The following is a 27,382-nucleotide window of genomic DNA, read 5'->3' on the forward strand; positions in this document are numbered from 1 at the left end:
ATCACCAAAACTCAATCTCAAAACAAAATCAATCACAAGCAACAAACAATGCAAGGCAAACACAATTAGAGAGCAATTACAGCAGGCACCACAAATAACAGTTAGAAAAAATTCATCAGATAGGCAAACCAAAACACTTAAGCACACCCAAACACTAGCAACCAAATGCAGTATAATGCAGGCCTGTGCTACTGGCCGTGAGCTAACATTCCAGTTATCATGCCAAACTTGACACACCTGGTATAGCAAACCCAGATATCGTCCTCTTGGAAATTGGTGGATGGTAAAGAACCTCAATTCCCACCTCGTGGGAGGTAAATAACCATGATCCTAATGTCTACTACGACACTGGGCAAGCGGTACACCACCACGATCCTTTCCAGGTGCATAAGTTACAATTTAAAAAAAAATTCATGGACAGTAAATAACCACGATCCCCACGTCTGCCATAACACTGGACAAGCGATACACCACCACGATCCTTTATTAACCCGGAGCAAGTAGGACTAAGCTAAAACCCTTGCATCTTGTCTAGGTGTTTCAAATCTCAAATCTCGTTTAAAAACAAAATAAGTTAAATCCATTTCTCTTTCTTAAAACTCATTTTTACCAAATGAAAAGTCCCAGATTAACTTCAAGAATCCATTTCTTCAATTCGATTTGAAATTCCCCAAAACATAACTCTTACATTAGAATTAATTGAATAAAACTCACTTTGTTTAACCAATTTTCCAAAACTAACTTTAACTTCACTTAAAGTTTAAAACCTTCCCCAAAAAGATTTAATATCATTCTTATTTCCCAATTGAAATCTCAATTGAAAAATAACCACTTATTTTGGAACAATTACTTTAAAATTTGTTAAAAACACCCCAAAAAACAATCCTTTTTATAGTTAAATCAAAATCAAATAAAATAATTCTTCAACCCAAATTTTTTAAATAACACTTCAAACAAGTCTCTAGGCTTCAGGGAAAACAACCAATCTCATTTTCTTGATTATTCGCTTTAATCCAAACTTATAAAATTTTGGTAGCGCCTCCCCTAAAACTCTGACGTTACCACCCTTAAGGGTTCCATCAATCACTGGAAATCACTTACCCTTTTTTTTTTCAACCACAATCAAAACAACAATGTTCTCAATCCATTCAATTTAGAAATCAAAGTGACATCATCAATTTACCCAAAACTTACAACAAGCATTCAATCTTAATAATCAAAAATAATCACAATCAAACCATTATCACAACAACTTCAAACCAAGCACAAAACCCAACAACATTCGTCAATTACTCATCACATTTTAATTTCACAATCAATACAGTATTATCAACCAACCATAACAGCAACAAGCAACTGAACATTTTCAATCGATCAATAAACCAATCAGGCAAGTAATTATATTCATTCAAAACAACTCAGTTCAATCCATAAGACTTACAAACTCATAAAAATATGTTTTTGGCATTAATATCAACTTTGTAACAATTCTTGAAAGTAAAATGAGTTTAAGAAAAAGCCTCTGCCTCCAATAGTCAAAACTTGAAGGCTATAAAACGTGTCAAAATCCCTCTTTCTCCCAGCCCGCAAGAGTGGCAGCTGTAACCTCAACTCCACTCCACTTTTGCAGCAACCGTAGCAACTTTAATCGCATATGCAAGAATTAAAACTCAACCCTATGTCAATAACGCTGCAAAAATCTTAGCAACATATCACAAAACAACGATTAAAAGGGTTTTCAGAGCAAAAACAACATACCGCACAAAAGTGAACCAAGAATGAAGCAGTCGCACCTACATCGACGTTACCGCTACTCCCGGCGACCATGAATGGTGGTAACAACCACGGCAACAACTGGAAGGATGACGGCCATGGCAGTAGTAGCAGCAGAGACGGATTTGACGGTGATGGAGCTCTACGGCGGCACAAGAAGCGACAAACAGAAGGCAGAATGCAACACCTCTCTCTCTCCATTTCGTCTGGCTCTTCTCGCGGCAGCTCGACGGCAACAGACCTTCGCCGCTGCTGGCGAGGAGCACCGCAACACGAGTTCCCTCTCTCTCTCTCTCTCTTTCTCCTTGCGTTCGTCTCTCTCTACCTTCTCTAGGTGACGTCAATGGCGGCTTCAACAAACGGCGGCGACGACTCTCTCCTTCTCTCTTCCTTTTAACAATGATGACGACGGCGGCTCTCAGCTCCACCAGCGCTGTCCTTTCCCCTCTCCGTTCTCCTTCTGGATCGCACTCTCCCTCTCTCTTCTTTTCTTTGTTTCTCGTGGGTATGGGGGTGAGGTGAGTGACGGTGTGTGTGTGAGTGTGAGTGTGAGTGTGAGTGTGAGTGTGTGTTGTGTTGTCTTAGGGTTTGAGGTAGTATAAATTAGGGTTTGTTTTGGGAGTTTTGAGCATAGTTATTAGAACCGAATCGATGATCGAATCGGTCAGGTTACTGGGTCACTGGGTTATTGGTTCAACCGGTGGGTTACTGGTTGAACCGGTTAACCCGGTATATATATTTATTTTATTATTATATTATTATAGGTAAAAACTCACATACAGTTGTTTTCATGTGAAGTTGATATTAATAACCGTTAGATGATTTGACAAGTTTGACTACATATCATCTAAGGATTTTTAACTATCAACTTCATATGAAGACAACTGCATGTGAGTCTTTACCTATTATTATATACTAAAAGTATTTATTAAAAAAATAATATTAATAGATATCATATAATCATGAAAAGAAAAAATAAATTATGATTAATAAATTTTTTTTTTGTTTATCTTTTTATTTGTATATATTTAATAAAATTTATAGGTAAATAAAATATAATTGATTTAAAAATGAGTGACTTTAAAATTAAAATAAATTGAATATAAATAAAATAAAAAATTGGTGTATGTATTATAATTTGTTTATATATTAGTAAGAAGTGTGCTAGTTTGGTAGTACAACCATCCTCCTTGCATATTTTTTTTGGTATCTGTAACAAAAACTAAAACAAATAGGAAAACAACCCAAAAAATTACACAGCAAAATCCTTTAACAAAATCTACTTGAGGTCATCATTTGGCTGAATCCACACCGAATGATAATAAACACTCTTAGCCCCTATCTTAGCCAAACAATCCGCAGCAACATTAGCTTCTCTTCTAACCCAAGTGAATGACACCTCCCAGTTTTAACTTAACAACTCCATAATCTTCTCTAAAATATCCATATTTTCTCCTACAACATGGTTGGTATTATTATTCAGCAAAAGATACACCTCCATAGAATTAGTTTCACAAATAAGGGAATCACAACCAACTTCCCACGCAATTATAATACCATTCCAGATTACCAATAACTCATTCTTGAAAACAGAATCAAAAAGTGGCTTTAAAATTAAAATAAAATAAAACCTTGGTATATGTATTATAATATGTGTATATATTAATAAGTCGTGTGTCAGCTTGGTGGCACAATCATCCTCTTTATATCCTTGAATGAGGGAGTTCAAACCTTGTGTTAGACATTTTTGGAAAAAATTCACAAGGCTGGACACGTGGCAGCACTGGAGAGCATATGAAGTATGGTGTTTTTTATATCCTTGAATGAGGGAGTTCAAACCTTGTGTTAGACATTTTTGGAAAAAATTCACAAGGCTGGACACGTGGCAGCACTGGAGAGCATATGAAGTATGGTGTTTTTCCACAACGCTAGTGCGTCGTAGGCTCGCCTTCAGACCCAACCGGTTCGGTTCGATCTGGTTTTGACCGGATTTGACCGGTTTTCATCGGTTCATATAGGGTTTGGCCGGTTCAATGCCTTAAGCGGTCCAAAGATTGGATCGGACCGGTATTAGATTCGGTTCTCTGGTTTTCCAGTCGAACCGGCCGGTCCGGTCCGGTTTTGCTAACTATGGTTTTGGGACTAAGGTAGTGTAATAATTTTAATAAAAAAAGGATAAATTAATAATTTAAAACTAAATTAAATACAAAATAATTATCTTTGAAATACCATTTTATTATCGATTTATAAATTTATTTTCAAATAAATACTAATTCAATAGAAATTAGAGATAATCAAAAAATAAGGTTCAAAAGTCTAAAAGGAGTATAGAAAATAACACCTTACTCTTAGTACGCTCATGAGATGCTAGAAGTTGGGTCGTTACACACGCCGTCAACCAAAATGACCTTCGTCTTGAGTGAAACGATGCATTAGCTCATTGTCGATGTAGAATTAGAGATGGAGCCCTACACCTCGCCGCTGAAATTGTCGAGATCTGGGTCGCTCTACGTATGCCTCCACCACGTCACAACTAAAGCTGACGTGATATGCATCTTCCCAAAATTGTGTTGGGAGTCTGCTTCCACTAAGCTACTGTTGAAGTCGTCATGCTTTGTCTTGTTCTACCCCTATTCTTCATCTACTGCAAAACATTTCTCATGGCTTTTCTCATTATTTTATTTTTGTTTTAATTTTAGTTTTATTTTTTGAGAGACTTTTTATTAATTTTTCTTTGATCTAGCTTCTCTCCCTCTGTTTCTGAGATGCATTATGAAATTATTTTTTTTTGTTTTGTTGAAATTATTTTTAATTTTTCCATGTTATTGTCTATCTTCTTCCATCCCACTCTCTCTGTCTCTCTTTGTTACTATGTTGTGTACATTTGGGTTGATAAGGTTGTTGGCAGTGGTGGTGGTGGTATCATTGATGGTGGTGTGACTGTTGTTGTAATGTTAAAAGTGGTTAAGATAGGGAAGTTCAATATTTGAAAAAGAAGGGCGGTAGTTTTGTTGTTAACAGGGTTGAAGATAACAAACACTACAAGAAAGTCGTCGACTACTGTTAAATTTAGTGGTGGACTAAATAAGATGGTAAAAATTTCGTCAATAATTGTTTATCAGCGAGTTTTTTCGTCCACTGCTAATTACCGACGGATATAAATTTTTAATTGGTGAAATTTCAGAGCTTATTCCGACGGTAAATTTGACAGTAATATATTCTTTATTAATAATTAAACTAATACCTAACGACAAATTTAACCAACGGTAAACTTAAATTTTAATTTTTTTTTATTTTTAAACAAACAAAATTTAAAATTTTACAATTTTTACATAATAATTTGTCTATAATTTTTTATTAAAGGTTCACAAATAAATTCAAATATAAAAATTTATGACTAAAGAAGAAAAATAATAATCAATCCTGTAAAAAAAAGGTAACAAACTTAACAATTAACATTGATACATGAGATAGAATTTTACATATAATCAATTTAGATAGTTCAAAGCAAAGAAATAATTTTATATTACTAAACTTTTTCTAAAGCAATTAAAACTGTTAATCCTTATGTAAGCATGTTCAATTAACAAATATATGTGGTAATAGTTCGAAATAGCTCCTGACCAACAGTATCCCATATTTATAACTTTATGTGTTTGCCATCCAATTCAATGGTTCCCATCTTAAAATCAATGATGTCATATAGATTATTATAGTAAGTTCTTTTTTTCCATCGATAGAAAAATACACATATACCTGTGTTCAATTGTTTACATTAACAGAGACTTAAACATGCAGGCAACTTAGTACAACAACAATGAATAAGTTTATACAATAAAAATACCGAATGAGCATTAGAAATTAAGTACTTTCGAAGCTTATTGAACCAAAATAAAAAAATTTATTCTAAGAAACCATATACTCAGTAGACAATATAATTATAAGGTAATAGCTATTCAAACATTTTAGATATAAAGGTGTGCAGAGACTAACTCAATAGTAGTGATAAAACTGGTTGTAAAAGAATCATCAAAAAATGGCAATAGCAGACAACTTTTTCCCACATTTAAAATAGCTTTCAGTTAAAAAACAAAAAGACTATGGCCAAAAGAGTTAAAATTAATAAATTTTTTTAATTTAGTAATTTAACAATATATTTTTATCCTATACTTTTAAACATTAATGATTAACTGTTGACCAAGAACAATAAATTGTGTCATGTCCTCTAGCATTCCTTAATCCTTATATACCTTCCATTTCATTCTAGTTCACATATCCTCCAGCTATATAAAAATTAATTTGCTTAAGACCCAAGTTATTATCCCAACTCTCTATCCCATTTCTTGTTCCGTCCGGTTAGCGTATATTCTGGTCTTGTACTATAAACGAGTCAGATGCTTAATGGCCAATCATTTTTGCTTTTTCAATATGGAGTCAAAAATTGACACAATATCAAATGTTTGATATATGTTGGTCTGGTCTGGTCTTTAGAATTTTGGGGGGAAATGTATATCGTATACACGATGTTTCTAAAATGAGTGAACCACTTATAATTTGATTTGATATGAAGTCTTGGTTTCAATTGAACAAGACTACTAGTTAAACCATGAATGCGTGATGACTCCTGTGTGAAAGTTAGACAACGAAATTCGGAAAAGTGTCAAACCAAACTGAAATTTGGTGCCACTCGTGTTCAATCAACTCGGGATTTCTACTTCCTTTCATTTAAATTTTAACTGTGAGAGTGATCCCCGTGTTCATTTAATTTGACAACTCATCTTCCCCATGAAAACCACTCTCCAAGTAGCTCATAGCCTAAAGTCTTATTAACCATAGGCTTATACTATCAATAATCCAAAGCCACAAAACAAAAACGTTCAAATTTTCACTCACGGGATTCCCCTTCCCATGCCCACTTTTTATTTTTCCCCCTCTCAAAGCAGTGGCTTCTATTTCCTATCCCTAACACAAAAGGCATCCACAAAATAGAAAAGGCATTATATTTCCTTTTGCTAACTTCTCGTGACATGTAGCGGAAAAAATGTTTGCATGCTTTTAAAATACAATTAAAGTACTAATTAAAAATATTTATGATGACTTATTTCTGTTGCTAATGATAAGAATGGAAGTTAAATAACAAAATGACTAAATAAAATTGAAATGAGTGATTATGAACATTTTTTTATTTTGCATTAAATGTTTTACGAATATTCAATAATTTCTTTCACGATACCACTTGTATAAAAACCAAACCACCCAACGTTCGTATATGATTCCAATTGAGCTTGTTTTTGCTATGTGCATGTATTACCACACCGCAAAAGAATGGAGAAGAAACCAATAGCTCTAGGCTCACAGCAAAACCATTTTGTGGACATTGATGAAGTCTTGCCGGAAGAAGAAGAAGGCGACGAAGAGAGGATGATAAAAACAGAGGAGAAAGCTGAGAAGAAGCAGCAGCTGATGAGCAACAAGGCTAAAGAATCAAGGAAACCCCATCACCGGAGTTTTAACCGGCAAGTCTCGCTGGAGACGGGGTTTTCGGTGCTGAACAGCGAGAAGAAAGCAAAAGAATACGAGAGGAAGGCTACTCTAACAAGAAGTGGCACTAGTTTGGGTGGTGCCAATGGGATTCATGGATTGGAAGCGAGGAAGAGGGACTTCAGCATATTCAAGACTAAGTCAACACTCAGCAAGCAGAATTCTTTGTTACCAACAAGGAATAAAGAAAAGGATCATCATCATCAATTGGAATCTCAGAAGAGTAATGCGTTTAGCGGGAATCAAGATTCTGTGAATGAAAGTGTTCCTGCTGGTAGATATTTTGATGCTCTTAGAGGACCTGAGTTGGATCAAGTCAAGGTCAGATATAATAATAGAATACACTTCATCCCCTAAACATTTTTTTTCACTAAAAGTCCACAAAATTAATTCCGTCCAACAGGTTCATCCTTCCGTCATTTTAAAAGGGATCATTGTTTTATAGTGATATTTTGTTGACTTCTTTTCCCAATTCTAATTACTGTGTGACAGGATTCAGAGGACATTCTTCTCCCCAAAGACGAGAAATGGCCCTTCCTCCTCCGGTTTCCGATCGGATGCTACGGTATCTGTCTTGGCCTGAGCAGCCAAGTGGTGCTCTGGCGGGCCCTCGCAACCTCGCCAGCCACCAAGTTCCTCCATATAACCCCAGCCATCAACTTTGGCCTGTGGCTCTTGGCAGTGGCAGTGTTAACAGCAGTTACGTTCACATACATTCTGAAATGCATATTCTACTTTGAAGCAGTGAAAAGAGAGTACTTCCACCCAGTCAGAGTCAACTTCTTCTTCGCCCCATGGGTCGTATGCATGTTCCTCGCCATAGGGGTGCCCCCTAAGCTAGCCCCACAAGGCACACTCCACCCTGCTATATGGTGCACCTTCATGGGTCCTTACTTTCTTCTTGAGCTCAAAATCTATGGACAGTGGCTCTCTGGTGGGAAAAGGCGTCTCTGCAAAGTTGCAAACCCATCATCTCACCTTTCTGTGGTTGGAAACTTCGTCGGAGCAATCTTGGCATCCAAGGTTGGTTGGAATGAGCCAGCCAAGTTCCTGTGGGCCGTCGGGTTTGCGCATTACCTGGTGGTGTTTGTGACGCTTTATCAGAGGCTGCCGACCAGCGAGGCGCTGCCCAAAGAGCTCCACCCTGTCTACTCCATGTTTATCGCAGCTCCTTCGGCCGCTAGCCTTGCTTGGGAGAATGTATATGGTGAATTTGATGGCTTATCAAGGACTTGCTATTTCATTGCATTGTTTCTCTATGTTTCCCTTGTTGTGCGGATCAATTTCTTCACTGGTTTCAGGTATATTCCATTCTTGTCAATGTTCTAAAACTTAGTGTGGCATGGCACTTCAAGAGTCTATATAACTGAGTGTCAATGATCATAGGTAGTTTTTCTAAGAAAAATCCTTCTAATTATTTCAAGTATCATAAATTATTCAGGTTAAGGATATCAATTTAGGGTAATATCATAAGAATGTTGTAGTACAGCTCTATCTTCCACTGTTAGGTGAATATCAAAGAAGCATTTTAGAATGGGGAAACCTAAATTATGACCATCATAGTCTTTGAGTTTTCTATTTTGAAAATTTAAATCAATAAGATGATTAAAGAACAATTTTTAAGTTATTTTGACTTCTATTTCAGTGATTTTCAAGGACTATCACTTGAAATATATGGTAGAATTTACCATGTAAGTTAAAATTATCATAAAATACTGTAAACTTGTAACTCATCCAATAATAAAGTATTGGTATAATTTATTTTTGATGTATCAATTAAGATTTATCACTTTATTATTATAAAATAAACTCTAACTTTCACTGTTCGTAAAATGATAAAAGTTCAAACGAAAGCACAAAAAATGAGTAATATCGATATTATTTTCAATATGAAATTACTCATATGCCCGTCTTTAGAAATGGACAGATTTTCAGTGGCGTGGTGGTCATATACATTTCCAATGACAACAGCATCAGTGGCAACCATAAAATATGCAGAACAGGTACCTTGCTTCATAAGTAAGGGACTTGCTCTTGGACTATCATTTATGTCATCAACAATGGTGTCTGTTCTTTTTGTATCCACACTTCTCCATGCATTCGTTTGGCACACCTTGTTCCCTAATGACCTTGCCATTGCAATAACTTATAAGAAGAGGCAAGGCAGGGAGAAGAAGCCTTTGAAGAAGGCCTATGACATAAAGCGTTGGACAAAGAAAGCTCTTACCATAAACAACAATTCAGTTACTGAGAACAAGGATGCAGCTCAAGAATGATGATTTCTATTGCCACACAATTATGTCGAATTAATCACAAATTTCTTTGTTTTAGAGGAAATTGTGCTCCAGAAAGCTATATCATTTAAACTATTTCCCAATGTAGAAAAATATACATATACTGATTGGCTCGGATATTTTGCCGGCCATTTCTTATCTAGTATATATGCTAGAATTGCTTTTATCAATGTCTCTTAAACCAGTTTTAGAAATATAATAATATTGATGAGAAAGCACAATTGATGACTGATACCAACAATTTACCGTCTCTGTTCATTTGTTATCTTTTCTCCTATTTTTATTTTGGAAGGCATAAGAGCAACTCCAATGAAAATGAAACTTGGTTCCTAATTCAAAGTAAAGGAAGAAGGCGAGGATGAGGCGGAGACTGTTCCGACAGGGCTTACAGGTTCCGGGTCAAGCAACATTGGCGGAGGGTTACGGCGCAACATCGGCGTTTCTCGACCCAGAAAACTCCTTTTCGTTCCAAAATAACGCTATTTTTATTGTTCAATCTGATTTTGAAATCTGTTTCATTGATTATTATTATTCTTGGTATTATTGTTGTTGGTAGTGGCGAATTGCAAGTGTGTGGTGAGTGTTTGGAAGGGTGTTGGCAGTGGGTGGGGAGCTGTGAAGTGTAAGGGATGGTTCTTTTTGTTGGGGGCGGGGGAGGTGGTGCTCGAGGTGGTAGCGATAATGGATCGGAGCGGCAGTGGGTGGTGGTTGGGGGCGTTAGTAATGGTAACGATGGAATATTAATTTTTAACCTTTTTAAAAAATTAGACAAACACTTTTAGATATTATAACAATTACTTAAAAATTAAGATAGAATTAAAAAAAATAGTTAGATAGACTATTTGATGAATGTTTTTTTTAATATTAGAACGTAATTGATGTAACTCACGAAAATGGCTAAAAAAATCGTGTTTTAACGTCATTGTGAGAATTTCTGACAAATTTCATAAAACGTCACTGCCGTTTTTTTTGTCAATTAAAGAAATAATAATTATGCAAAACATCACTGATGGATTATATATATAAACAAATTAAAAAATTCTTTTAATACAAAATGTCAGAAATTATTTTTTTTTTATGGATGCAGGATTGGTGTATTGGCTGGATATTAGCCAAGAGGTATTACTGAAGTATGGAGCTCAAAGTCAACACGCCGGGAGGTAGTGCCTGAGCAGGTGGGCGACGTGGCGGCACTCTTTCAACACGCCGGGGCGTGGTGACTAAGCAAGTAAGTGACGTGGCGGCACTCTTTCAACACGCCAGGAGCGTGCTGACTCATCATGCAGGGGGCGTGGTACATAGAGTCCCGTGAAGCGCAACAAAATTTTGCAGAATCCCAATGCGCTGCAGCACCACGCAGGGGGTGTGTTGCAGGCTGCCTGCATGCAGGGGACAGCTCCCCCCTCCCTTTTCGGGAACCAGCAAGCTCTCCTTCATGTATATATATACACTCTTCTTCTCCCATTGTTAACATCACATAGCTTACATAGCTGCAAAAGCAAAGAAATTAGAGAGAAGGAAAGAAGTGTGTCTCGGTGTATAGGTTTTAGTGAGGAGAGTGTAGTGAGTAGTAGTGAGTAGTAGTGAGTTAAAAGTTTATACAGGCAAAAAAAATTATTAGTTTAAGGGATAAAAAAATAGTACGTAATTATGCAGCGTCCGAAAAACATATTATTAACTATTTGGATCATCCTATTTATGTAAGTTGACAAATTTTAAATTTTTCTGTATTTAAAGATTATTTTTTATGTATTTATATTTTTATATATATATTTTGCAATGAGAATATCATTTTATGTATTTTATAAATATTTTAAGAATATATCAATAGTTTTTATAAAATAAACGTTAATAATAATAATATGTAATTTTTTAATAACTTTTGTTATTATGAATATATTGAAGAATTAAAAAAATATTTTGACTTTTTAAACATAAATATGTTGCTTATATTAATAAATAAATATTATAATAAATTAAATATGTAAAATGTATAAAATATATTGTTATTAAAAAATTGAAAAAATAAATATTTTGATAAATAAAGATTATTAAATAATACGTGATAAATGTTATTAAATATTGTTTTTGCATAAATTTTTTTTTGTAAGGATTAAATGTTTTATTCGATAAATAAATAAAGAATTTAAATTTTTAATAAATAAATAAATAAATAGATAATCTATGTTAAATATTTAGGATTATTATTTAATTAATGTAACATATATCTTTGTTGATGCAGTCTAATAGGAATTTGTTGGTGTGTAAACTGGATCCACCATAGAGTTGGAATCCGATGGTAGAGAACTATTTACATGCCACGAAATTCTACCACGTCTCTAGGATTGGAGTCATAAGAGGATTTCACCACATGTTAGCTGCTCTGGTTGAAAGGTGGAGGCCAGAAACCCACACCTTTGTATTGCTGATCGGTGAGGTTACAGTGACATTAGAGGATGTCGCTCATATATTCGGCCTACCCATTGATGGAGAGCCTGTCAGTGGATGGACAGATAATAGTGGTGACTTCCTTCAAAGTCAGAATACTTCCATCAACCTGAACCAGGGGCTTGCAATACCTAAATGCTCTAATTCATGGATTGAAACTCCAAAATACACGATGAAGTATTTTTACACCTTGTGCCTCCTCATTCCCGTTGTAAAGTGGTCGTGTTTCTATTTGGACAACTAAACCAGACATCTTCTGCACCATGACCGAGAGCCACCATGGCAAGGCTTGGTAAGAATCCTCCCAACCACCGAAAACTTTGGCTATAGACTTCTGCTTTGCCAACCAAGTCTTTCGGTAACTGATGGTATAGTTGAACCTTGACTGGACTTCCGCAATTATAGATTTCACCTTGATGGACGGGTCTGTCTTGACCAATGGCCTTATAGCCTCAGCAACTGTATCCGAGTCCAACTTGGAATGATCTTGTGAAATCATTTCGATCGTGCACGTGTGCCTACCGTTGTATCTGCGTATCTCCCAACAACCTTTTTTTGTATCAAGCTGGCTCGGATAAGTCAATCACATCCACGCCCGTACATCTTGTATTTTGCATAAAACGTCTGTGGCTCAGACTCATACACATCATAGTAAACTCCTCTAGATATAGTGAAACTTCTAATTGCTGCGACGACCGACTTTCTAGAACTGTATTCCATTCCAATCCGGAATTCTCCGTCCTCAGGATCAGCAACGCCTACAGAAAGCCGAAATCATCGTTTATTCATTAATCCAAAGTATAAACTAACAAAAACTTATTATTTAGTCAATACGTACTTATGTTTGCATATTCCGAAAACTCGGGGGCATGCATGGCGTCGAGATCCAACTCACGCATAAAAGGTGGAATGTACATCGGTTGACTGCTCGATGGATGAACCACTACATTCTCTGCTGCTGCCTCAACTCCCACATCACCATCCTCATCTTCATCGCCGGCTTCATAAGTGGCTTCGAAGTCCTCTTCGCTGTCACTATTCTTTCCTTCGTACACTGCAACTCTATCATTATCTATATCTATATCATTTTGAACCGCTACTGCCTCTACAGTTTCAAACTCAACGTATAACTCAATCTGTGGGTGTCGTGTCTGAGTCTGCCGGTGAATTTAAAACATATTCTGCATACTCGATTCATCAGTGATCGACATGGTATCAAACTGTATTAGACCACCAAAAACTACAATCGGATTTTGGTACAGAATTCTGCTCACTCTCATCAACGTACCGTTCTCCATGCTTTTACAGAGGCCCTTCTGCAGCTTCATTAACGTCACTGTGCATAGAACCACAAACGAAAACGGATTCTGGTACACAAACCTCACTCCCTCATGAGTATTATGTATTATCTCACCGTTACGATACACCACCAAGTTTGCGGTGCCCTCCATCACACTAACAACAGCCTCAAAGAACACTCAAAACACACTCAAATCTTATTCAGTATGCAAAATACTATCGAGCTTCGCCTTATATAGAGGGGTGCATTTAACACACTCCCCACGTGCTGCCTGGCTCAGCCAATCACACTTTGACACGTGTTAGAACGCCTCTCACGTACTGCATACATGGACCAATCAACGTTCGCCATGTCAGCACGCCCCTGCGTGCTGACTCAACACGCCCCCACATGGTGTGCCTTTCGAGCCAACCAAGCTTTGCCACCTCAACACACTCCCTGCGTGCTGTCTTGTTGGCTCAACCACACAATGCTACCTGGCTTCCACGCCTCCCACGTGATTCAGGTAACATGCCTCCTGCGTGTTGTGCTTTCAACCTGACATGTCCATCTGTGTGTAATACACACAGTATCCCCATTTTCAGCCAATACACCATAATGTTTTCCATATCCAAATTATTCAGCCACAAAATATCGATGCCATTTTATTTTTATTTACATAAAAATTATTATTCATCGTGAAACGTCATTAACATTTGCGCCTTTTAAAAAAATTGAATCAGAACTATGGCAGAGTAAAACATAATAACCATAAAATATCAATGCATATCACCAAGTTGTTTATAATATAGAAAAAAATGAGTTTTATTTGAGGCCAAAAAATTTGATTATGGAAATATTTTTTTATGTTATTCTCAGGGAACATGGAATGTTAGACCAGGAGTGGTGGAGTCATCCTTCTCGCATTTGGCAATTTTTTTAATTTGTTTTTAAATTATTGAAAAGTATCTCGCATCAAGCGAAAATATTTTTTTTTTAGTTTTTTTAATTTAAAAGTGTATCTCGCTATTAGTGAGAAGGTATTTTTTAATTTTAAAAATTCATGTCACTAGCGAGAAGGAATTTTTTTTTTTTAAATAGAAAACACGATTGGGGAGAGATGATATGATATTTTCAAATATTCGTATAGTGCAAAAAACTTATTTTATCAGATTGAATTCACCGAGTCAATTTTTCATTTTATGTAAAATATTAATAATTAAATATTTTTCAAACAAAATCTTACTATTTTGTGAAGAAGATAATTAAAAAATTACTTTTTATATTTATATAAATAAGTTAACATCGCAGAAGCAAACCACATATTCATTGACTTTCTTTTACTTCTATGTTCTTAGTTGTGATTTCTCATAAAATATTAGAATGTGAGAATATTAGAGTTAAGAAGTTTTTTTAAGAAGTAATTGAAGCTAATGTGTGTCTCTTAGTATATTTTGATTTGTCAGATTATACCATATACAAATGAGAGTATAAAATTTATCTGTGCGAGTCCAGCATCTTTTATTATTCTTGCAGTCGTTTATAGAGCTACAAAGTGTATTATGCCAATATGATTTTTCAAAGAGAGATAGTAGTATTTTTATATAGGCAGCTCGTGTTAGTTTTCAATGGTGTAATATAGTTTCAAGTAATGAATGTTGTAAAATCCGCAAAATTAATAGATAATTAGTTAATAAATTAATTATTATTTAAAGAAATCAGAAACTTAAATTTTATAGTTTAATAAAGTAGAAAAAATTAAAATATAAATTTTGAAACTAATTTTAAAAAATTTGGCCTAAAATTAGGCCGAACGGACCGAATCGAGCGAACCGGACCTATAATGGGCCCAAGGCCCAACCAATTCTCATTTAATGAAGAGAGCTCAGCTCTTCTTCCTTGTTTTCAAAACAAAAACACGCTGAACTCCATGAAAGGGAAGGGGCAAGAACTCAAAAACCTAACCTCACCCTCAATCTCACATATCTTTTGATCTGGAGCTCCGATTGACGAGTCGTCAGCAGCCACCTGTTCATCTCAGAATTCTCGAAACCCATATAACAAATTTGTTGGTAAGCCTCATTTTCGAAATTATTGAGCTTTAGTGTTGAGATTTTGTGTAATTTCAGTGTTTAGGATCAAATTAACTTTTTGGACTTGCTGGGTCTTATCCCAAACTTCCATGGATAAGATGAGGAACATTTAATCCTTGTCAAGTTATCTAATTAGTGAACTCTATGGTAATTTTATTGTTATTTTGTGAAATTAGATTGAATTGTGTATTTTTGAAAACAGATTGTTGGTATTGGAGACTTGAAGTTGGCTTTGGGGGCTGAAAAATCTATTTGGTGAGGTCTTAGAGCCTTGGACTATTGAGAAACAGTGATAATTATGATGTTCTGGGCTTTAAGAAAAATCGGCCAAGTTATGGTTTCCATTTCTCATAGATAACTTATAATGTTTCGTGAAAACTTAGGTTAGTTGATCATAAGATAGGATTAGTTTGTTGATGTTGTTGATGATTGATATTTGTAGTATTTATGAGGCTTGGTGATTTTGAGGTTGATAATTATTGATATGTGTGGTTGTGGATTAGTGACTTATGTTAGAGTTTGTCGAGTGAATTGTTGAAATATTTGATGAGTTATTAAGGGTGATTGTATTGAGTAATGAGGTTGATGGGAATGTGTGACATATTGATGATGATAGTGAAGTATGCATGAATGATTGATGATGATTGCGTTGAACGATAAAGTTGAAGAGATTGTGCGATGAATTATGATGATAATATCTGAGAGATCTTACAAGTATCAATGAGAGTTATAAATTGATGTGTATGATGGTTGTGAGCATTGAGGTTGTGTTAGCCGAGAAATAATGTGATTTGTGTTGAGATTTTGGTTAAATTGAGAATTGGTAATTTTGATGAAAAACATGATTTTTGACCAACTTCGGCGAGGCATAACTCGACTTCTGGACCCTCAATTTTAGCCAAACTTGTTTTAAATGAAAATTGGTTCCATGAAATTTATGCCATTCAAAGAATGGATGAAAAATATTTTAAAACAAAAAAAAAATTATGTGCGTCCGAAGTTAGGTGAGCAAAATAGGAAATTTTGGACTTAGTAGCTTTTTGCCTCTGCTGCTAAGCTCGCGTACATGGACACTCATTTACGCGGCCGATGGCCTCTGTCCAGAGCCTCCATGTACGTGGCAGAGTAGTGTGTACGCGGGATGGAAAATTTTTCCAAGTCGCGTATGCGGCCATATGGATGCGTATGCGGCCATATGGATGCGTATGCGGACCTATACGTGAAAATTAAGAATTCTCACGTAAGACTACCGGCAAGTATACCAGGTCGCATCAAGTAGTAAAATTCACCGGAGTGAGGTCGATCCCACAGGGATTGGAGGATTAAGCAACTTTAGTTAAATGGTATTTTAGTTAGGAAAATATTGTTTTGATTTCATGAGATTTAAATGCTTGAAAGAAATTGCAAAGAATTAAATGACAAGAAATTTAAAGAACTAAAGTAGGGAAAAAACTTAAAGTGCAAAAAATTAAAGGCTGAAGATTAAATAACGAAAGCTTAAATTGCAAGAAACTTAAATAACGTCAAAACTAAATTGCAAGAAAGTAAGAGTGCAGAATTGTAAAGAGCAGGAAAGTAAATTGCAAGTAATTGAGAGCAGAATGTAAATGACAAGAATGTTAAATTGCTAGAAGATAAAAGGGAATTGGGTAGTGGGTACTCAAAATAACTAAAGAGAAATAGACATGAGAATTGATGGAAGAGATCACTAGGGATCGGAGATGTAAATTCTCATGAATCAATGCTGCTCAATTCCTTCTCAATTATGTAGGATAGATCTATGTCGGATTGTGAATAATCGAGTCCCAATCTCTTGGTGACTCCATTTCTCTTAACACAATCAATTGCCACTCTCGTGATCTAATTGATCACTAAAAGAGATGAAGTTCAATAACAAATCCTCAATGCCACACAACTCTCAGGAACTCAACCAAGGGTGGTTACATCTCACATACCAACCCAAAGTATATCAATCAAGAGAATTATGAAAGGATGAACTCTAAATCAAGCTATGTGACTCCTTTCTCAAGTTCATCACATAATTTGATGAGCAGATAATTTATACGCTTTTTGGCATTGTTTTTAGATAATTTTTAGTAGGATCTAGCTACTTTTTAGTATATTTTTATTAGTTTTTAAGCAAAATTCACATTTCTGGACTTTACTATGAGTTTGTGTATTTTTCTGTGATTTCAGGTATTTTCTGGCTGAAATTGAGGGACCTGAGCAAAAATCTGATTCAGAGGCTGAAAAAGGACGGCTGATGCTGTTGGATTCTGACCTCCCTGCACTCGAAATGGATTTTTTGGAGCTACAGAAACCCAAATGGCGCGCTCTTAACTGCGTTGTAAAGTAGACATCCAGGGCTTTCCAGAAATATATAATAGTCCATACTTTGCTAGAGTTTTGACGATGCAAACTGGCGTTCAAACGCCAATTCCTGCCCTATTCTGGCATTAAACGCCAGAAACAGGATTGAAGCTGCAGTTAAACACCCAAACTGGCATAAAAATTGGCGTTTAACTCCAAGAAAAGTCTCTACACATGAAATCTTCAATGCTTAGCCCAAGCACACACCAAGTGGGCCCGAAAGTGGATTTCTGCATCATTTACTTATTTCTGTAACCCTAGTAACTAGTTTAATATAAATATGACTTTTTACTATTGTACTCACATCTTTGGAAAAATTATTGGATTATCTTTAGAACATCTTTGGAACGTTTTTCCTTAGAATTGGAGGCTGGCCATTCTGCCATGCCTGGACCTTCATCACTTATGTATTTTAAACGGTGGAGTTTCTACACACCATAGATTAAGGTGTGGAGCTCTGCTGTTCCTCGAGTATTAATGCAAAGTACTATTGTTCTTCTATTCAATTCAAGCTTATTCTTATTCTAAGATATTCATTCACACACAAGAACATGATGAATGTGATGATCAAGTGACACTCATCACCATTCTCACCTATGAACGCGTGTCAGACAACCACTTCCATTCTACCTGAAAACAAGCTTGAATGTATATCTCTTGGATTCCTGGTTCACGATGCATGGTTGCCTCTCCTGACAACAGAGCCTTTCATTTTGTGAGATCAGAGTCTTCGTGGAGTAAGCTAGAATCAATTGGCAGCATTCTTGAGATTCGGAAAGTCTAAACCTTGTCTGTGGTATTCCAAGTAGGATCTGGGATGGGATGACTGTGACGAGCTTCAAACTTGCGGGTGTTGGGCACAGTGACAGTGTGAAAAAGGATTAATGGATCTTATTCCGACATGATCGAGAACTGACAGATGATTAGCTATGCGGGAAACTGTAGAGGACCATTTTCACTGAGAGGAAGGGAGGTAGCCACTGACAACGGTGATGCCCGAATATATAGCTTGCCATGGAAAAGAGTATGAATGATTGAATGAAGACAGTAGGAAATCAGAGATTCAGAAGGAATAACACATCTCCATACGCTTATCTGAAATTCCTTCCAATGAATTACATAAGTATCTCTATCTTTATTTTATGTTTATTTAAATTTTAATTTTCAAAACTCTATAACCATTTGAATCCGCTTGACTGAGATTTACAAGATGACCATAGCTTGCTTCAAGCCGACAATCTCCGTGGGATCGACTCTTACTTACGTAAGGTTTATTACTTGGACGACCCAGTGCACTTGCTGGTTAGTTGTGCGAAGTTGTGAAAAAGAGTTGAGATTACAATTGTGCGTACCAAGTTGTTGGTGCCATTGAGATCACAATTTCGTGCACCAAGTTTATGGCGCCGTTGCTGGGGATTGTTCGAGTTTGGACAACTGACGGTTCATCTTGTTACTTAGATTAGGTAATTTTCTTCTTGTTTCAACCTTTATTTTATTTTCAAAAAAAAGTTTTCAAAAAACTTTTCAAAAATTTTTTCTTTGTTTTCGTTTTTCCAAAAAGTTATTTTCAAAAAATCCAAAAAATTTAATAAAATTATAAAAACAAAATAAAATTTGTGTTTCTTAATTGAGTCTAGTGTCAAATTTTAAGTTTGGTGTCAATTGCATGTTTTTATTTTTGTTGCATTTGTCAAAAATTCATGCATTGCATTCTTCATAATCTTCAAGTTATTTTTAATGAGTCTCCTTATTTGATCTTCGTATTTTCTTGTTTTGTGTCTTTTGTTGTTTTTCATATGCATTTTTTTGAATTCATAGTGTCTAAACATGAAAATCTCTAAGTTTGGTGTCTTGCATGTTTTTCTTTTCTTGAAAGTTTTTCAAAAATAAGTTCTTGATGTTCATCAGGATTTTCAAAGTGTTCTTGGTGTTTATCTTGACATTCATAGTGTTCTTGCATGCATCATTTGTTTTAATCCAAAATTTTTATGTGTTGAGTCATTTTGTGGTTTTTCTCTTTCCTCATTAAATTCAAAAAAAAAATAAAAAATATCTTTTTCTTATTTCACTCATAAATTTCGAAATCTTTGGGTTAACTTAGTAAAATTTTTTTAAAATAAGTTGTTTCTTGTTAGTCAAGTCAAGATTTCAATTTCAAAAATCCTATCTTTTCAAAACTTTTTCAAAAATCAAACCTTTTTCATCTTTTCTTTCATGTTTTTTGAAAATTTTAAAAATTATTTTTCAAAATCTTTTTCTTAATTTCATTTCAAATTTTCAAAAACTTTACTAACAATTAATGTGATTGATTCAAAAATTTCAAGTTTGTTACTTTCTTGTTAATAAAGGTTTAACTTTTAAATTCTAGAATCATATCTTTTAGTTTCTTGTTAGTCAAGTCATTAACTTTAATTTTCAAAATCAAATCTTTCTAAATTTCTTTTTCAAATCTTTTTCAAAATAAATTTCAATCATATCTTTTCAATCATATCTTTTGAAACATTTTTTTCAAATCATATCTTTTTCAAAATCAATTTCAAAATATTTTCTAACTTCTTATCTTTCCAAAATTGATTTTCAAATCTTTTTTAATTAACTACTTAACTTTTTTTTATTTTAAAATTCTTATCTTTTTCAAAATCACCTAACTACTTTTCTCTCTCTAATTTTCGAAAATCATTAACTTCTTTTTCAAAATTCTTTACTAACACTCTTCTCTTCTTCTTATAATTCGAACCCTCTCCCCCTTTCTGTGTTCGAATTCTTTATCTCTTTTCTTTACATCATTCTTCTATTCTTTTCTTCTTCTACTCACATAAAGGAATCTCTATACTGTGACATAGAGGATTCCTCTTCCTTTTCTGTCCTCTTCTTTTTCATATGAGCAGGAGCAAGGACAAAGACATTCTTGTTGAAGCTGACCCTGAACCTAAAAGGACTCTAAGAAGAAGCTAAAGCATAACAATCCAGAGAAAACCTTATAGAGAATCTCGAAAAAGAAGTAATGGCCGAACCCAACAACAATGCAAGGAGGATGCTTGGTGACTTCACTGCACCAAATTCCAACTTCCATGGAAGAAGCATCTCAATCCTTGCTATTAGAGCAAACAATTTTGAGCTTAAGACACAATTAGTTTCTCTGAAGCAACAGAATTGCAAGTTCTATGGACTTCCATCAGAAGATCCTTTTCAGTTCTTAACTGAATTCTTACAGATCTGTGATACTGTTAAGACCAATGGAGTTGATCCTGAGGTATATAAGCTTATGCTTTTCTCTTTTGCCATAAGAGACAGAGCTAGAACATGGTTGGACTCTCAACTTAGAGATAGCCTGAACTCTTGGGATAAGCTGGTCACAGTTTTCTTAGCCAAATTCTTTTCTCTTCAAAAGCTGAGCAAACTTAGAGTGGATGTTCAAACCTTCAGGCAGAAAGAAGGTGAATCCCTCTATGAAGCTTGGGAAAGATACAAGCAACTGACCAAAAAGTGTCCTTCTGACATGCTCTCAGAATGGACCATCATGGATATATTCTATAACGGTCTGTCTGAATTGTCAAAGATGTCATTGGACCATTCTGCAGGTGGATCTATTCACCTGAAGAAAACGCCTGCAGAAGCTCAGGAACTCATTAAAATGGTTGCAAATAACCAGTTCATGTACACGTCTAAGAGGAATCCTATGAGTAATGGGACGCCTCAGAGGAAGGGAGTTCTTGAAATTGATGCTCTGAATGCCATATTAGCTCAGAACAAAATATTGACTCAGCAAGTCAATATGATTTCTCAGAGTCTGAATGGATTGCAAGCTGCATCCAACAATACTAAAGAAGCATCTTCTGAAGAAGAAGCTTATGATCCTGAGAACTTTGCAATGGTAGAGGTGAATTACATGGGTGAAGCCTATGGAAACACCTATAATCCCTCATGGAGAAATCATCCAAATTTCTCATGGAAGGATCAACAAAAGCCTCAACAAGGCTTTAATAATGGTAGAAGAAACAGGTTTAGCAATAACAAGCCTTTTCCATCATCTTCTTAGCAACAGACAAAGAACTCTGCGCAGAGCCCCTCTAGTTTAGCAAACATAGTCTCTGATCTATCTAAAGCCACTCTCAGTTTCATGAATGAAACAAGGTCCTCCATTAGAAATTTGGAGGTGTGCCAGCTGAGTAAAAGAGTCACTGAAACTTCTCCTAGTACTCTCCCAAGCAATACAAAAGAGAATCCAAAATGAGAGTGCAAGGCCATAACCTTACTTGGTGTGGCCGAACCTAGAGAGGAAAAGGAGAACGTGAATCCCAGTGAGGAAGACCTCATGGGACGTCCTTTGGACAAAAAGGAGTTCCCAATTGAGGAACCTAAGGAATCTGAGGCTCATCTAGAGACTATAGAGATTCCATTGAACCTACTTCTGCCATTCATGAGCTCTGATGACTATTCCTCCTCTGAAGAGGATGAAGATATTACTGAAGGGCAAGTTGCCCAGTATTTAGGAGCAATCATGAAGCTGAATGCCAAGCTATTTAGTAATGAGACTTGGGAGGATGAACCTCCATTGCTCATGAATGAACTGAATACCTGGGTTCAGCACACTTTACCTCAAAAGAAACAAGATCTTGGTAAATTCTTAATACCATGTACCATAGGCACCATGACCTTTGAGAAGGCTCTGTGTGATCTAGGGTCAGGTATTAAACTCATGTCATTCTCTGTAATGGAGAAACTAGGAATCTTTGAGGTACAAGCTACAAGAATCTCACTAGAGATGGCAGACAAATCAATGAAACATGCTTATGGACTAGTAGAGGACGTGCTAGTGAAGGTTGAAGGCCTTTATATCCCTGCGGATTTCATAATCCTAGACACTGGAAAAGATGAGGATGAATCCATCATCCTTGGCAGACCTTTCCTAGCCACAGCAAGAGCTGTGATTGATGTTGACAGAGGAGAGTTGGTCTTTCAATTGAATGAGGACTACCTTGTATTCAAGACTCAAGGTTCTCCTTCTGTACACATGGAAAAGAAGCATGAAAAGCTTCTCTCAATACAGAGTCAAACAAAGCCCCCACATTCAAACTCTAAGTTTGGTGTTGGGAGGCCATAGCCAAACTCTAAGTTTGGCATTGAGAGGCCACAACCAAACTCTAAGTTTGGTGTTGGGAGGCCCCAACCATGCTCTGAATATCTGTGAGGCTCCATGAGAGCCCACTGTCAAGCTATTGACATTAAAGAAGCGCTTATTAGGAGGCAACCCAATTTTTATTTATCTATGTTATTTTATGTTTTCTTTAGGTTGATGATCATGTGGAGTCACAAAAACAACTGTAAAAATCAAAGCAAATTCAAAAACATCATTAAAAATAGCACACCCTGGAGGTTAAACTTACTGGCATTTAAACGCTAGTAAGGGTAGCAGGATGGGCGTTAAATGCCCAGTCTGGCACCATTCTGGGCGTTTAACGCCAGAAATGGGCACCAGACTGGCGTTTAACGCTAGAACAGAGCACCAAAGTGGCATTAAATGCCAGAAACAAGCAACAGCTTGGCGTTAAACGCCAGAAAAGGTATAAAAGATGGCGTTTAACACCAGAAATAGGCAGCAGTCTGGCGTTAAATGCCAGAATTGCACTCTAAGGGCATTTTTGCACACCTAAATGGAGCAGGGATAAGAAGTCCTTGACCCCTCAAGATTTGTGGACCCCACAGGATCCTCACCTACCACACCTCTCTCTCTCCCCCTCACACATCTCTACAACACTCTACCCAAAACACCACTCACCTATCAAATCCTATTCTCTTCCCTATATTCTCTTCACCAATCACCTCCATCCCTCTTCCCCAAAAACCCCACCTACCTCACTTTTCAAATTCAAACACTTTTCCCTCCCAAACCCACCCAATTCCATTCGGCCACTCTTCCTCTCTTCCCCTATATATACCCCTCTTCACTCCTTCATTTTTACACATCACAAATACTCTCCCATCTCCTCCATTTTCTTCTTCTTCCCCTTCTTTCTTTCTTCTTTTGCTCGAGGACAAGCAAACCTTTTAAATTTGGTGTGGTAAAAATATTGCTTTTTATTTTTTCATAACCATTTATGGCACCTAAGGCCGGAGAAACCTCTAGAAAGAGGAAAGGAAAGGCAAAAGTTTCCACCTCCGAGTCATGGAAGATGGAGATATACATCTCAAAGGTCCATCAAGACCACTTCTATAAAGTTGTGGCCAAGAAGAAGGTGATCCCTGAGGTCCCTTTCATGCTCAAGAAGAATGAGTATCTGAGATCCGACATGAGATCCGAAGAAGAGGTTGGGAAGTTCTCACCAACCCCATTCAACAAGTCAGAATCTTAATGGTTTAAGAGTTATATGCAAATGCATGGATCACTAGGAACCATGATCAAAGTATGAACCCGAATCCAAAGAATTAGCTTACAATGGTTCGGGGGAAATACTTAGATTTCAGTCCGGAAAATGTAAGATTGGCATCAACTTGTCAATGATGCAAGAAAATGCATGCCCCTACACTAGAAGGATCAACTTTGATCAAAGGTTAGACCAAGTCCTCATGGACATATGTGTGGAAGGAGCTCAATAGAAAAGAGACTTAAGAGGCAAGCTGGTTCAATTGAGAAGACCGAATCTTAAGCCTGTGGCTAGAGGATGGTTGGAGTTCATCCAACGCTCTATCATTCCTACTAACAACCGATCAGAAGTAACTGTGGATCAGACCATCATGATCCATAGTATCATGATTGGGGAGGAAGTGGAAGTTCATGAGATCATACCTCTATAACTCTATAAGGTGGCTGACAAGTCCTCCACTTTGGCAAGGTTAGCCTTTCCTCATCTTATTTGTCACCTATGCAGTTTAGCTAGAATTGTTATAGAGAAAGACATTCTTATTGAAGAGGACAAGCCCATCACTAAGAAAAGGATGGAGCAAACAAGAGAGCCCACTCATGGACCTCAACAAGAGCATGAGGAAATTTCTCATCAAGAAATCCCTGAGATGCCTCAAGGGATGCATTTTCCTCCACACAACTATTGGGAGCAACTCAACACCTCTTTGGAAGGCTTGAGTTACAACATGGACCAACTAAGGGTGGAGCACCAAGAGCACTCCATCATTCTCCATGAAATTAGAGAAGATCAAAGAGCCAGGAAGAACTAGCCGCCATCACTAAGGTGGACCCGTTCTTTGATTTCCTTGTTCTTATTTTTCTGTTTTTTGAATTTGAGGCTTTATGTGTTATCTATGTTTGTGTCTTCACTACATGATCATTAGTGTCTAGTGTCTATGTCTTAAAGCTATGAATAATTCCATGAATCCTTCACCTCTCTTAAATGAAAAATGTGCCTAATTACAAAAGAAAAAGAAGTACTTGGATTTCAAATTTTATCTTGAAATTAGTTTAATTATTTTGATGTGGTGGCAATACTTTTTGTTTTCTGAATGAATGCTTGAACAGTGCATATTTTTTATAGTGAATTTTATGAATGTTAAATTTGTTGGCTCTTGAAAGAATGATGAACAAAGATAAATGTTATTGATGATCTGAAAAATCATGAAATTGATTCTTGAAGCAAGAAAAAGCAGTGAAAAAAGAGAGAAAAAAATGGCAAAAAAAAGAGAAAAAGAAAGAAAAAAAGCAAGTAGAAAAAACCAATAGCCCTTTAAACCAAAAGGCAAGGGTAAAGAGGATCCAAGGCTTTGAGCATTAATGGAGAGGAGGGCCCAAAGGAATAAAATCCTGGCATAAGTGGCTAAATCAAGTTGTCTCTAACCATGTGCTTGTGGCATGAAGGTCCAAGTGAAAAGCTTGAGACTGAGTGGTTAAAGTCATGATCCAAAGCAAAAAGAGTGTGCTTAAGAACTCTGGACACCTTTCATTGGAAACTTTAGCAAAGCTAAGTCACAATATGAAAAGGTTCACCCAGTTATGTGTCTGTGACATTTATGTATCCAGTGGTAATACTGGAAAACAAAGTGCTTAGGGCCACGGCCAAGACTCATAAAGTAGCTGTGTTCAAGAATCAACATACTGAAATAGGAGAATCAATAACACTATCCAAAATTCTGAGTTCCTATAGATGCCAATCATTCTGAATTTCAAAGGATAAAGTGAGATGCCAAAATTGTTCAGAAGCAAAAAGCTACTAGCCCCGCTCATCTAATTAGGAATAAGTTTCATTGATTTTGTGAGATGCATTGTATATTCTCTTCTTTTTATCCTATTTCTTTTCAGCTGCTTGGGGACAAGCAACAATTTAAGTTTGGTGTTGTGATGAGCGGATAATTTATACGCTTTTTGGCATTGTTTTTAAATAGTTTTTAGTAGGATCTAGCTACTTTTTAGTATATTTTTATTAGTCTTTAAGAAAAATTCACATTTCTGGACTTTACTATGATTTTGTGTGTTTTTCTATGATTTCAGGTATTTTCTGGCTGAAATTGAGGGACCTGAGCAAAAATTTGATTTAGAGGCTGAAAAAGGACTGCTGATGTTATTGGATTCTGACCTCCCTGCACTCGAAATTGATTTTTTGGAGCTACAAAAATGCAAATGGCGCAATCTTAACTGCATTGGAAAGTAGATATCTAGGGCTTTCTAGCAATATATAATAATTCATACTTTGCTCGAGTTTTGATGATGCAAACTGGCGTTCAAACGCCAACTTCCTGCCCTATTCTGGCGTTAAACGCCAGAAACAGGATAGAAGCTGCAGTTAAACGCCCAAACTGGCATAAAAACTAGCGTTTAACTCCATGAAAAGTCTCTACATATGAAAGCTTCAATGCTCAGTCCAAGCACACACCAAGTGGGCCCGGAAGTGGATTTCTGCATCATTTACTTATTTTTGTAACCCTAGTAACTAGTTTAGTATAAATAGGACTTTTTACTATTGTACTCACATCTTTGGAAAAATTATTGGATTATCTTTAGAACATCTTTGGAACATTTTTCCTTAGACTTGGAGGCTGGCCATTCGGCCAAGTCTGGACCTTCATCACTTATGTATTTTCAACAGTGGACTTTCTACACACCATAGATTAAGGTGTGGAGCTCTGCTGTTCCTCGAGTATTAATGCAAAGTACTATTGTTCTTCTATTCAATTCAAGTTTATTCTTATTCTAAGATATTCATTCGCACACAAGAACATGATGAATGTGATGATCAAGTGACACTCATCACCATTCTCACCTATGAACGCGTGTCTGACAACCACTTCCATTCTACCTGAAAACAAGCTTGAATGTATATCTCTTGGATTCCTAGTTCACGACACATGGTTGCCTCTCCTGACAATAGAGCCTTCCATTCTGTGAGATCAGAGTCTTCGTGGTATAAGTGATGAGCGGATATTTTATACGCTTTTTGGGGGTAATTTCATGTAGATTTTAGCATGTTTTAATTAGTTTTCAGTAGAATAATATTAGTTTTTAGGCAAAAATCATATTTCTGGACTTTACTATGAGCTTGTGTGTTTTTCTGTGATTTCAGGTATTTTCTGGCTGAAATTGAGGGAGCTGAGCAAAAATCTGAGTTAGGCTGAAAAAGGACTGCTGATGCTGTTGGATC

The 27,382-nt window shown here is 36.2% G+C and overlaps 1 protein-coding gene across 2 annotated transcripts; it reads left to right on the top strand.

The window, feature by feature from the left end:
- The first annotated feature begins 7,031 nt into the window (after positions 1–7,031).
- On the top strand, positions 7,032–9,841 carry LOC107487559 (guard cell S-type anion channel SLAC1). Of its 2 annotated transcripts, none has more exons than XM_016108218.3 (3): positions 7,032–7,635; positions 7,807–8,615; positions 9,242–9,841. In XM_016108218.3, exons 1-3 carry the CDS (start codon positions 7,099–7,101, stop codon positions 9,588–9,590), a joined length of 1,695 nt encoding a protein of 564 aa, XP_015963704.1. In that variant the 5' UTR covers positions 7,032–7,098; the 3' UTR covers positions 9,591–9,841. The 2 variants fall into 2 exon arrangements, with proteins under 2 accessions (XP_015963704.1, XP_015963713.1); XM_016108227.3 differs by having other exon boundaries at positions 9,232–9,484.
- Positions 9,842–27,382: the final 17,541 nt, after the last annotated feature.

The sequence above is a fragment of the Arachis duranensis genome, chromosome 1 (assembly GCF_000817695.3).
Source record: "Arachis duranensis cultivar V14167 chromosome 1, aradu.V14167.gnm2.J7QH, whole genome shotgun sequence".
NCBI lineage: Eukaryota > Viridiplantae > Streptophyta > Magnoliopsida > Fabales > Fabaceae > Arachis > Arachis duranensis.

Excerpts from the sequence above, each read along its gene's own strand:
- LOC107487559 (XM_016108218.3), top strand. The coding sequence starts at position 7,099 with ATGGAGAAGAAACCAATAGCTCTAGGCTCACAGCAAAACCATTTTGTG. Across the intron at positions 7,636-7,806 it reads CTGAGTTGGATCAAGTCAAG|GATTCAGAGGACATTCTTCT; the intron begins GTCAGATATAAT and ends ACTGTGTGACAG. Across the intron at positions 8,616-9,241 it reads AATTTCTTCACTGGTTTCAG|ATTTTCAGTGGCGTGGTGGT; the intron begins GTATATTCCATT and ends AGAAATGGACAG.